The 12072-nt window shown below is 38.1% G+C and overlaps 4 protein-coding genes across 4 annotated transcripts; 2 read left to right on the forward strand and 2 right to left on the reverse strand.

Annotated features, from left to right (window-relative positions):
- Window positions 1-1154: 1154 nt before the first annotated feature.
- LOC117793820 lies at window positions 1155-1956 on the reverse strand. The gene has a single exon (XM_034634242.1). It carries the CDS (start codon window positions 1898-1900, stop codon window positions 1163-1165), a length of 738 nt encoding a protein of 245 aa, XP_034490133.1. The 5' UTR covers window positions 1901-1956; the 3' UTR covers window positions 1155-1162.
- A 157-nt stretch (window positions 1957-2113) lies between these two features.
- Window positions 2114-5142, reverse strand: LOC117793798 (laccase-1). The gene is made up of 3 exons (XM_034634217.1): window positions 5004-5142; window positions 3902-4756; window positions 2114-3207 (listed from the first exon to the last, which is right to left on the reverse strand). The coding sequence occupies exons 1-3, from the start codon at window positions 5074-5076 to the stop codon at window positions 2213-2215; spliced, it is 1923 nt and encodes a 640-aa protein (XP_034490108.1). The 5' UTR covers window positions 5077-5142; the 3' UTR covers window positions 2114-2212.
- Window positions 5143-5879: 737 nt separating this feature from the next.
- On the forward strand, window positions 5880-7738 carry LOC117793821 (putative sulfiredoxin). Its single transcript, XM_034634243.1, has 3 exons — window positions 5880-6350; window positions 6857-7014; window positions 7384-7738. Exons 1-3 carry the CDS (start codon window positions 6002-6004, stop codon window positions 7594-7596), a joined length of 720 nt encoding a protein of 239 aa, XP_034490134.1. The 5' UTR covers window positions 5880-6001; the 3' UTR covers window positions 7597-7738.
- A 2338-nt stretch (window positions 7739-10076) lies between these two features.
- Window positions 10077-12005, forward strand: LOC117793808 (zinc finger protein 622). Its single transcript, XM_034634230.1, has 3 exons — window positions 10077-10706; window positions 11078-11440; window positions 11611-12005. Exons 1-3 carry the CDS (start codon window positions 10206-10208, stop codon window positions 11959-11961), a joined length of 1215 nt encoding a protein of 404 aa, XP_034490121.1. The 5' UTR covers window positions 10077-10205; the 3' UTR covers window positions 11962-12005.
- The last annotated feature ends 67 nt before the right edge of the window (window positions 12006-12072 follow it).

The raw sequence follows: 12072 nt of genomic DNA on the forward strand, positions 1-12072 counted from the left end.
AATAATGGGAGATCTTTTTCCAGGACTACATTATATGAGGCCTATGGGTCGTTTTGATTTTATTCATTTGACAAATTGGATGCATTTGCGAAAACTAGACATGAGCTGCTGTGTTCCCATTAACGAACCATTTGAATCAGACAATATAAAAGGAGGATTGCAGATGATGGAAGATCTCAAAATTGTTCCTGATGACCTAAGCGCCGATCGATTCGAAATTTTTGTGACTTTGCCCAAGCTTCGAATACTTACCTTGGAAGATTTGGAAGAAACTGGTTTAAGCCCTGTAATTGAATTGCGCGCTAAAGACATAGAAAAAATAACAGTCAACTGTTATTACTTGCACGAATTTCTCGACTTGAGCAAATTCGTAAATTTGCGTGAAGTGATTATAATGAATGCGAATGATGATTTTATCACAAGCGGGGAGCTAAAAAAAATGATTAGGAGATTCCCTTTACTGGAACGTTTGGACTTGATCTACAGTCGTATTTGGAGCTCGGAAAAGGAACTTTGGCAAACTGTCGACTGTTGTCCATCTCTTCAGATCTTAAACATATCGATCATGGATCTAGAAGAGGACTTTTTCTCTTCAAGCAGACGCCAAATGGAAATGGCGTTGAATAAGCGATCCAGCCCTCTAACCCTATATACTCGTAACTCTGGCGAAATCGAGCGTTTGATTCGTTCATGCTTCAAGCATCCAAAATTAAAGGTTTCTTTTGAGCCCATAGAAATGAATTACAGCGATAAGATTCATGTACAATTACAGCTTTATCCTGTTAATTGATTTAATTAAAGTTGTGAACAGAATAAGTTGTAAAAAAGAAATGAAGTACTTAATCTGAATAAATTCCCTCTACTTTTAAATAAGAGAAAGTTATTAAGAGAATTTATTAAACAAAAAAATAAATAAATTAATCTTGGTGAATTTCCTTCTTCTTTTATATAAGATGAAGTTTATAAGAAAATTAATTAAACAAAAATATAAATAACTTAAACTTAATGAATTTCCCTCATCTTTTAAATTAGATAAAGTTTTTAGAAGAATTAATTTTAAAAAAAATTAAGAGCTTAAACTTCATAAAGTTCCCTCTTCTTTTAAATACGAAATACTTGATTTTTTTGTTGTTTTTTTATAGTTTATTTTTTATTTATTATTTTAGTTTATTTTTTTTTGGCATATTTTCGACTCGTTCCATTTGTTCTTGCGTCGCAGGGCTGAGAATTCATTTGTCGGCTCGATTGCCTGAAGTTTGTGGCCATGGTCATCATAGGATTTGTACTCGAATAGTTTATGTTTGCGAGGTTTACGTTTCGCCCAGCATTCCATGTCCTGGCCACTCAGTATGAACTCGCCGCTGACGACAATTGAAGATCGATCCTGTGGCTCCTCCTCCAATTGCCGTCTCTTTATCGTGGGCTTCTTTTGTGGCAATTTTTCCGGCTTGATTTCGTTTGAAATATAGCAATCGGCATTGGCCACAAGTTTCACCTGGTTAATGGGCTCCATATGCTGTGATTCCTCATTGGATTCTATTTTTGGTTCACAGAATTCTATTTGAGTTTCGATAATTGCGCTGAGTTTGCGCCAAATGTGTGTCTGCATGTGTTCGCTGATCTGCAGATCGCTTCCCACTGCCATATGCTCCGTGTCCAGGTAACGCTCGCTCCTGGGCATCTCTTGTTGTGCAGCAACCGGAGGCGTAGAAAGAGACGGAGCATCTACCGGCAGTAAAGTCGAAGACACGTGCGATTTTTGTTGTCTTTGGAACATATCATTTGTGAGCAGCGTGTGATCGGCCGCCTCTAGGAATTGTCGCATCTGTGCCTCATCTTCCTCGTCGGAGTCCGTGTCACTTGCGGGCTTCCTTTTCTTACAATTCCCTGCCGCAGACATTATGTGAGCTTGAGTGAAAACAATAACAAACTCTTAATGTTTACATTGCACAGCTGCGTGCCTATCGATATCAATTAACTAGCGCACGTGCCTGGCGATAATGATGGCGGTTTAGTATCGATGTTGTTAATTATTATATATATATCGATATAAATAAATCGCTTGTTGCTATCGAATTAGCTCTTGTAGCACTGTTCAGCACTGATGCAGGTATTCAAATTCGAATTCAAACCGAGTGCAACGATTTTTGTATTTATTTTTAAATAAATTGCATGCATGTTATAAATAATAATCATTAGTAAAAAGTTTGCATTACGTAACCGAACTACAAAGCCCGCAATTACTAACGGGGCACATTTTCATTTCGATATCCTCGCCAACACGGACAACGGCGGCCATGCCATTCTCCGAGTGCGGGGATATGTGACAATGGAACATCCAGTATCCGGGACTGTTCGAATTGAATTGTATGATAGTGTAGCCAAATGCCGGCACCTGCACCGAATCCTTAAGCGGTGCACCGCGTCCACGTCGCGGCAGAGGAGTGCGCTTGTCGATTTCCTCGATCTGACCGATTCGTTTCTCGCCGAGCACACCCATCCCGACCACACGAAACGTGTAGCCGTGCAGGTGAATGGGATGCGGAGTATTCGACTTGCTGGAAATGACAAATTCGACATTTTTATTGGCCGGCACATGGATGACATTGGAGCACTTGCAATGACGACTCTTGCAATTGAATCCAAGTGCCGCTTGCTGCGTGCTATTGCAGAAGAATTGACCAATGCCCAGATTGCGGGTCTGCAGAAACGATAACTTCGGCATGCTGAAGGTAATGTCATCCATCTGAAAGCGGAAACCCTCTCCCCGCAGCTCCAAGGCATTCATGCTCGTGTAATAGGTGAGCGCCGGCGTCAAAGCAGGTTCAATGTGACGGGCATTTAAGCTGACCAGCGAGATGCTCTGATCACTATCCCCGCCAGCATCATCTCCCAGCTCGTTCAGCATCACTCCGGGCGCATCGTAGGCATAGCTCAACGTGTGCGTGTCCAGAGCACGGCCATCGGCATCCTGATAGTGCAACACTGCCTCCTGATGCAGTTGGTTCTTGGCACAGAAACTGTAGCCCTTAATGCGTATCCAATAATTGGCCACATCCTGATTCGCGTGCAGCACAAAATCGAATCTCTCGGCGCCATGGAACATTATCTTCTGCACCTCGACGGGCTCAATGTCGTTGCCGTCGCTGGCGATGACAACCAGGTCGTGATTGTCGATGCTCATGCTGATGGGACAGTTGGAGACGCCTACAAAAAGCGATAATCGGAATAAGTAAGGGACTTGTTTGAATTTCATAAAAAAAGACAAGGAATCAAATTTAAGGATACCAAAAAAAAAAAATTAAAAAAAGGCAAAATCTAGACAATTTAAATACAGTGTAGAGAAAATATTCCTAGTAAGAATTTCATTAAAAAAAGACAAGGAATAAAATTTAAGACCAAAAACGGTATAAAAACAAAAAAAAAGAAAAACTAGAAAACTTATATATTCAGAGTAAAAAAATTTGGAAAATTTTTATAAGATTAAGAAAAAGTACCTAAGATCCTTTCAACTCCGGCTAACTTTGTTTTAAATAGGATTATAAATGAAAATGCAATTTATTCTCTAGTCAAAACAATACATTCTGAACTAGGTCGAAATGTTACGACAGAATAATTCTTAAACTTAACCAAAATATTAAACATTGCCAGAGCTAAAATGCGAAATTCTTTATCAAAAGTTTTATACTTTTTTTCCCTGTTTTGGAACTCTTTGATTAAATGTCTATTGAAGATGCGATTTTTAATCATTTCATTTCCATAATTTCTACTTCCGAATTGAAATGTTCCTAGATTGTATTTCCTATTGACAAGTTTCCTAATTTCGTGTTATTAACTTTTTCATATCATTTTGAAATACTTGGGATTATTTATGAAAATTGTTAACGAATAGTAGACTCACCGTTGAAGATGACACGGAATCGATAGCGTCCACCTCGAATGACACTGAATGTTGCATAGAGAGTGGGCTTTGACTTGGTGTCCTTCTTCATGTTGCGACCGCGTCCATTGATGAGGATATTCTCGGCAATGCTCTCGTCAAAGTTGTGCACCCAATCCTGAATCATGATGACATGCTCCGTCTTATCAAAGTCATACAAATGCGAATGGGGATTCATTTTCAGGGGCTGTCGTACAATCAGAGGACCAGCGAGTCCGAAGGCGCGCTGATGTTCGGTGTGACTGTGCCACCAGTTGGTGCCGGTGTGATCCACCTCGAAGCGATAGCGGAATGCCTGGCCGGGCTCAATGGGATACTGGGTGACATGGGGGACGCCATCCATGTGGGGCGTGGATTTCTGGTGAATGCCATGCCAATGAATCGTTGTCGTCTCGTGCATGCTGTTGATGATGTCCGCCACAATGGTGTCTCCATGGCACACCTCGATCGATTGGCCCGGCAATTTGCCATTGACCACCATGATCGGGGATTCAAGGCCATCCGCGTATTTGCAGTCATCGCTGTTGCGCGGCTCTAACTCTGCCAATTTGAAACTATCGATATACTCCTTGCCATTCAGTTTGAATCGATACTTTGATTGCAAATATCGCTTGCAGGTGTCGGACATCGTGTCATCGTAATGCACGACCATGTAATAATAGCATGTCATCGATTGTTGCTCCACACAGTCCCGTTTGCAGGGATGTTGCAGATCCTTGTCCGCATAACGCCATTGCGAGGATTCGCTCGACGACAGCTGTGGATACAATTGACTGACGCTCTCATATTTGCTCACAATTCGTTTGCCATCGGCATCTGCAAAGGGGAAAAGTATCAGTTAGTCCTCGATAACAGCGTTGCAATGCAATATCGTTTTCATCATAGTGGAATTAACAAGGTAACGTTTTCTTTTCTCTGCCTTGCGTCCTGATTTTGTTTAGAAAAGTAGCAAACTTCGTAGATCGAAATGTATAGACAAATATATCAATATCAATTTATCTCATTCTGGTAAAAATAAAAAGAAGGCGACGTAATTATTATAAATTATTTCACAATGCTTCACCTTGTATCCCATCGATCTGCACTATAATCAGACTACTTATCAAAACGATTGTTTTGACTAAACTAATATGCATTATTATTGAAAACAAAAATAAAAATAAAATCAAAAGAAACCTCCTTCTCTACGAGGTTATTGTGAATGATGCCCAAAAGAAACTGTTGAATTTCCGCTGTCGTTTACCTTTTTGTTGCCGCAAAATCAAAATCGAAAACAGTCGAGAAATTGCTTAGAATTTGCCTTGTTGTTGGCCTTGTCGAACACGTCGTAATGGTTAATTGAAGATTGTTCGCAATCTTGCACAGAGATACAGTTACGATAGAATAAACAAAATTCTAATTTTCAACTGTTTCATTGCTGATTCATTGTCAAGGGGAATAACTTCATTTTTCTTCTTCATCTGGCTTCTGCCTTGGCCTATTTATTATGCAAAACTTTACGATGACCTTGGGGAATACCCATGACATTTGATTTGATTGCAGTTTGTCGGTTCGAATTTGAATTTAAATTTGAATCTTGACCAGTGCTGTGCAGCGTACAACAATGGCGCTCAGTGCTGCAAGCGATGCCGCAAAGGAATTGTAAACAAATGAAGAGCAGAGGAAAAAAGTAATAGCTCTTGGATTGCAGAATGAAAAGAAAGTAAAGTTAATTTTGCACACTTTGCTCGCCACTTCATCAGCTTTTGTTTATATTCATCTTTACTTTCTGATAAGCGGCAACAACTCTATGTGCAAAGCTAATCAAAATGCTTGACGTGCTCAGATATTGTACATACAAGTAGGAGTATATGTATGTATGTATATGCACTAAGATTCTATATGTGTGTATAAGCAAACCAAGCCTATAAACAACATTGTACTGAATTAGAATTTCGTTTTCATTTGCGTTTATCACATTGTTGTTGTTACTTTGCCTTTGTTTATGAGTGCCTGCAATTGGCGGGGCCTGCGGTCCAACAAGATTGTTGATTATGCAAAACACAATATACATACATACGTATGTATGTATATAAAAAGCAAAAAGAAAACAAAAATAAGCAACAAGTACGTTGTATGGACTGCAACAAAATATTGTACACACTCACACCATGGATTCATGCACACAGAGACATAGCGGTAAAAATACAACAAGCTACACATAAAAACAAGTTTGGATTGCTCGTATTGGAATTGCGTTTAATTGTTGGCTGCTGGCGCGTCATGAACTTCATTAGGCATTTCATATTGCCATCGAGCAGACGCCTTACAGCTCCTCTTCTTCTTCGTCAACCATCTAACGGATCCGACTATCTGCAGTTCCACACAAAGGGAGCCGTTGACACCACAACAACAACAAAAACGAAGTTCGGTAAGCAACCGATGGGGTGGCAACGCCGGCAACAGTTAATTGTTTACCAAGATTATACGACAGCTTTAAAGTGATATGTTTTTCAATGTATATATATCGTGTTTTTTTTTTTTTCAAATATAGCTATATCTAACGGTTAAAATTCTGACAATAGGGAATTACTTTTAGAAAAGCTCTCGCTTTCAACCCGTAATTATTTTTTGAATCGTTTTGAATTGCAATTTAAACGCCTTTCGCTTAAAAGTGTTTTAACAAATAATCCAATTTAAAAATACAACTTAAATATGCCATTTATAGTATGTTCTGCGATATACTAAGTAAAAACACAATATGAACAAGCTTTAAAAGTAAAAGTCAAAATTATATTGGTGAAATCCGGTTTAGCTGCCTTATAAACGTGGTATGTGTTAGATATGCTAGTGCGTGCCAACGGAATTTCTCAACATTGGTTCATTGCACCATTGTTATTATTATTTCCTTATTGTGTTTACAAATAACCATGCTAGGAAACAACATCAACGACATAAATAACACAGAAATGGACACCACAATACATTCGGCAGGGATTTCCGAGGTGCACGATGTGCCCATGTCTGTCATAAAGCGACCAATACCATCTGTGTTAGACGAGTTAAAAGTTCAATCACTTATGGACACGATCAAAGTAAGTACAGTATGTCAGGCAATTCTTTTGACAATGCAAATGTTTCACATACATATTTATGTACTTAATTTAAGACAACAGGTAAGTTTTCTTTACTATTACTATTGTTCTAAAGAACAAGTCAAAAAACATATTTTTAGAAAACTTTTAAGTACTTTTAACTTTTTGAAAAAAAAAAAGACATAAATAAACATGTTTTATTTTGAAAAATGTTGATCCCAAAAGAAATTTTAAAAATAAAACAAGATTTATTATATTTTTTTTTATAAAAAAATATGCAAATTGTTTTACTTACTGTATATATTCAAATGGAATACTTGTTTACTTGTTGCACTTCAACTCTCTCTTTTTTTGTTGATTGCTTTTTAGTCTGAAACTGGAGAGGATGATGTGCCGCCTGTGGATATCTTGTGGATAACGGGCAGCAAAGGCGGCAATTATTATTTTAGCTTTGGCGGCTGCCATCGATTTGAGGCCTATAAACGTCTGAACCGGTCAACCATTAAAGCGAAACTAGTCCGATCCACTTTGGGTGATCTTTATCATTATATGGGATCCAGTGCGCCCACAAATTTGATGTAGTGTTTTTTTCTTTTTTTTGTAACTTATCATGTTATCATGTTTTCTATGTTTTCTCTTAACAATTCAAATATGCATGTGCACATACAGTTAAACTAGAAAATGTTTTGACAAGATAAAATTTAATTAATAGTTAAGTTGAAAATTATTTGTCTTTTTCTTTAACTTGTTCTAAGAACCATAGCCAAGAAAAATAAATTAAAGATACAAAAAATTATCGGAAAAACATATTTCTTCTAAATAAAATTAGTTAATTTTTTATTTATTTTTTTTTCAAAACATTGACGATAACTATTGATCAAACTCTAAAAATAGCCAAAGCTAGCCACAAAATTGAAAAGTTAACAACAGTAATGCAAGCTGACCAACTGAACGAAATGAGCGACATGCTTCAAGAATAAATAAGTTCATTCGCTCATTTTAATAACCCCTTCATTTGACCAAAGTTATTAAAAAAGTTGACAGCAATTTAGTCGTATATCAAAATGGATACTCTCAACAATGATTGTCAACTGCTTATAATAAAGAATTTATACCTAATAGATCAATTAAGCCTATTTGAAGCAACCAAAGACACAGCAACAAATCGTTTAAACTCAAATATCCAGAATACTTGGAAACATCAGCTGGAATTTTGTTTGATTGACGAAGAATTTGATAAGAAACAAGAAATAATACATGACTTTCTGTCCATCATTAGTCCAAAGGTGCAACAATTGGAACTTTGGGATGTCACACCGGATAGATTACAATGTATGACTCATTTCAAGTTTCCGGAAATGAGATCACTGAGGTACATTCTGAGTGACGAATACTTCAACTCCGAAGCCGACGAATTTGACGACAAATACTACGATTGCAATGAAGAAACGGACTTACAACTGGTCATACAATTTATTGCGAAGCTATTTCCACAATTGAACAGTCTATACCCTGAAGGACCATTTGATTTAATCCACTTGACAAATTGGAAGAACTTGCGAAAACTAAATCTGAGCGATTCTCGTGTCATTTCTGTTACAAATGAATCTGAGAAAATAATCGAAGGATTACAGAAACTGGAAGAGCTTTGGATTAATCGTGAAAAGTTAAGCGAAAAGCAATTTAAGATGTTAGTGTGTTTGCCCAGGCTTCGAACACTTGCTCTGAGAGAAATATCCCGTATAAATTGTGTAATTCAGATGCGTGCTAATGATATCGATAAAATTACTTTAGACGACGTTTCCCCCAACAAATTACTCGACGTTAAAAACTTTATAAACTTACGACAAGTCACCTTACATAGATCATCAAAAGACGTGACAGCTGAGGATCTGCAAAAGCTGATAATGGCTTTGCCACAACTGGAACGACTTGATCTTATCGATAGTTGGATGTGCAGATCTGAGATTGAGCTTTGGCAAACTGTCGCCTGTTGTCCATCTCTAAAGATCTTTCACATTTCGAACATAAAAATAGATGAATTGTTCTTCTCTGCAAACAGGCACCAAATGGAAATGGTTTTGAGTAACCGATCTACTCCCCTTATCATACATTGCCATAACACTATTGGAAACGAACTGATTCGATTACATTTCAATCATCCCAAATTAAAGGTTTCCTTTCAGCCCTTAGAAATCGATTACATCATTGATGAAGTTAAATTTCATTTTTATCCTTTGTCAAAATCCACTACCAAAGAGGAAACTTGTTAATATAACTTTAGTTGATATTTGTTAAATTTAAAATTAGATTCAATAAAGGTAATCATATTGAGGAACGTTGCAATGTTAATTATAATAAAATAAATACAATAAGCCGAAATCTAACAAAATTTTAACAAAAATTCAAGTCTGTTTCAAAAGGATTACGTTATCGTGCTTTTTCAATTTATTATGCATAAAAAAATGTTAGTGTCCATCAACAATAAATTATAACAAAAACTTTAATTTAAAGACCATTAATTAATTAAATAGGTATGACTGTAAACAAAAATCAAAGCCAATGTGTTACAAATGAAATGATAATTTCATCGATATTTATCTAGCTCGAGACTAGAATTGTTCATCGTAGCTCAACTGAACGATTTATGAACTGAACTTACTGAACGAGCTAGTCTTTGTTATTGATGGTCAACTTGATTTTTCGATATTGTCGCCCATCACTGATAAATATTGCAAATTTAAAAACCCAAAAAACAATTCAAAATTAATAAATTCGATGAACAATTTAAACTCGAAATTAAACAAAAGTAAGGTAAACATTTTAATGGGGGTTTCAAGTTCGACCAGCCCTCGGGAACAAAAGTTATAAAATTTAATTCCAAAAAAAAATTTATTTAAGAAAATCGAGAAAATTGTAACAAAAATTCTGCCAAAATTTAGAAAATTCCAGCTTAAAAGAAGAACATTTGAAAAAAACGTACAAAAACTCGGAATACCTTTTTTTAGTAAACTACGTATTTTTTTATGTAAAAGAAATCGAACCAGATCGGAAATTTTTAACGGATGGGCAGCCCTCGAGACACAAACTCTACAATTTGTCAAGAACGTGCTGCGGTCTTTGTTGTTAATCATAATAATCTCGTTGTGAAATTCCAAAATCTTATTTGTATATAGTTATCGCAATAGAAAATGTCACACTTCACGTGCCTAAATTGCGATGCTCGCTTTGCGAATGCGAAGATTCAACAGGAACACTACAAAACCGATTGGCATCGCTACAATCTAAAGAGGCGCGTGGCGCAGTTGCCGTCGGTGTCGGCCGAGGAGTTCCAGCAGCGCGTGCTGAGCGCCCGTCGTGCCACAGAGGACGCCATCGAGGAGCAACAGATGAGCGTTTACTGTACGGCATGTCGCAAGCAATTTGGCAACCAAAAGGCACACGACAATCATCTCAACAGTAAGAAGCATAAAGAAGCCCTCGCACGCTTCGAGCAGCTGCAGCAAACTGAAGATGAAGCACAGACCCCACCAGCTATATGCGTCAAGAGCATAATTGAGCCACGCCCACATCCAGCCATGGTGGCAGCTGCCTCCGGCAAGGGACGTCTGGCATTTGCCGAACGGGCAATGCAAGCGGATGCCGATGAGGAGGTTGACGACGATGAGTTTGAGGATGTGGAGGAGGAAGTGGTAAGTGAGAGCGTCACCTTGTTAGTAATTACACCATGAGTGAACATAGCAGCTAGTCACGGATGCCATTAAAATAAATTGTTTGTACCAGAGATTTGATCGAAAAAGTGTACCAAGTGTCAAAAATTATACCAAAATTAGTTTTGTTTGCCAGCAAACTATAAAACAAATAATATTTGGACATCGTTTTTTAACTCGCAAATAATCTTATTTTAAAATTAAAAGTAAATGAATTTTGAATAGATGTAATCCAATGTTGGTACGCATAAGAAATATCCCAGATTTGATACAAATGTACCGTACCAAATGTGGCAACCGCAGCTTACAGACACTTTGTTAATTGCTATGAAACTCATTGTACCTCACTTCAGGTTGATTCGGATGAATGGGAGAAGATTGCTGAAAATCCGCTGACTGAACGTGATTGTCTATTTTGCGCACATCAAAGCGATGATTTGGTGGAAAACCTAAAACACATGTCCGTAGCACATTCGTTCTTTATTCCCGATGCCGAATACTGCGCAGACATTGAGGGCCTCATCTATTATCTGGGCGAGAAGGTGGCCAATTATTTCATCTGCCTGTGGTGCAATGATCGCGGCAAGACATTCTATTCCCTGGACGCTGTGCGAAAGCATATGCTCGACAAGGGACACTGTCAAATGCTGCACGAAGGCGTTGCCCTGGCCGAATATGCCGAATACTACGACTATAGTTCCAGTTATCCAGATAACGTAAGTTTTTAATTTACAACCTGTATGGCAATCAGTGTTGACACAACAGCTATTTCCCCCCATCAAATTAAAGCTCACTTGTCAACACTGATTGCAATAGTCATTTATCAATTCTCGATGCTTATCGCATCTCCCTCTCTCTCTCTCTGTCTTTGACTTTTGATTTACAGAAAGATGGCATGGACATTGACGAAGAGGTCGTGCCTGAGCTGCTCGATGGTGATGAGTATCAGCTGGTGTTGCCCTCGGGCGCTGTGATTGGCCATCGCTCGCTGCTCCGTTACTATAAACAACGTCTGCATCCCGGACGCGCTCTCGTGCTCAAGAAATCCGATCGTAAGCTGCATCGTGTGCTGAGCGAATATCGTGCTCTCGGCTGGACACAGACGCAACAACAGTTGGCGGCACGAAAGGCGCGCGATATTCATTTAATGAAGCGAGTGCAGAACAAATGGCAAATGCAGCTGGGCACCAAGGCCAACAAGTTGCAGAAACATTATCGCGCTCAGGTTCTCATCTAAGCACCAAGAACAACAGCAACAACAAATAAACAAACTTGTAAACATGTTTTTTTTTTCGCTTAAATTAAGCAAATTTGTTTTCATTTAAAATTACTACGATTTGCTCTTCAA

This window comes from Drosophila innubila, chromosome X (assembly GCF_004354385.1).
Source record: "Drosophila innubila isolate TH190305 chromosome X, UK_Dinn_1.0, whole genome shotgun sequence".
Classification (NCBI taxonomy): Eukaryota; Metazoa; Arthropoda; class Insecta; order Diptera; family Drosophilidae; genus Drosophila; species Drosophila innubila.

Coding starts and splice junctions, on each gene's coding strand:
- LOC117793820 (XM_034634242.1), bottom strand. CDS start 1,900: ATGTCTGCGGCAGGGAATTGTAAGAAAAGGAAGCCCGCAAGTGACACG.
- LOC117793798 (XM_034634217.1), bottom strand. CDS start 5,076: ATGCATATTAGTTTAGTCAAAACAATCGTTTTGATAAGTAGTCTGATT. Junction 4,757..5,003: donor GCAGATCGATGGGATACAAG/GTGAAGCATTGT, acceptor TCCCCTTTGCAG/ATGCCGATGGCAAACGAATT. Junction 3,208..3,901: donor ATTCCGTGTCATCTTCAACG/GTGAGTCTACTA, acceptor CGCTTTTTGTAG/GCGTCTCCAACTGTCCCATC.
- LOC117793821 (XM_034634243.1), top strand. CDS start 6,002: ATGTATGTATATAAAAAGCAAAAAGAAAACAAAAATAAGCAACAAGTA. Junction 6,351..6,856: donor AACAACAAAAACGAAGTTCG/GTAAGCAACCGA, acceptor TAACCATGCTAG/GAAACAACATCAACGACATA. Junction 7,015..7,383: donor CACTTATGGACACGATCAAA/GTAAGTACAGTA, acceptor ATTGCTTTTTAG/TCTGAAACTGGAGAGGATGA.
- LOC117793808 (XM_034634230.1), top strand. CDS start 10,206: ATGTCACACTTCACGTGCCTAAATTGCGATGCTCGCTTTGCGAATGCG. Junction 10,707..11,077: donor AGGATGTGGAGGAGGAAGTG/GTAAGTGAGAGC, acceptor ACCTCACTTCAG/GTTGATTCGGATGAATGGGA. Junction 11,441..11,610: donor GTTCCAGTTATCCAGATAAC/GTAAGTTTTTAA, acceptor TTTGATTTACAG/AAAGATGGCATGGACATTGA.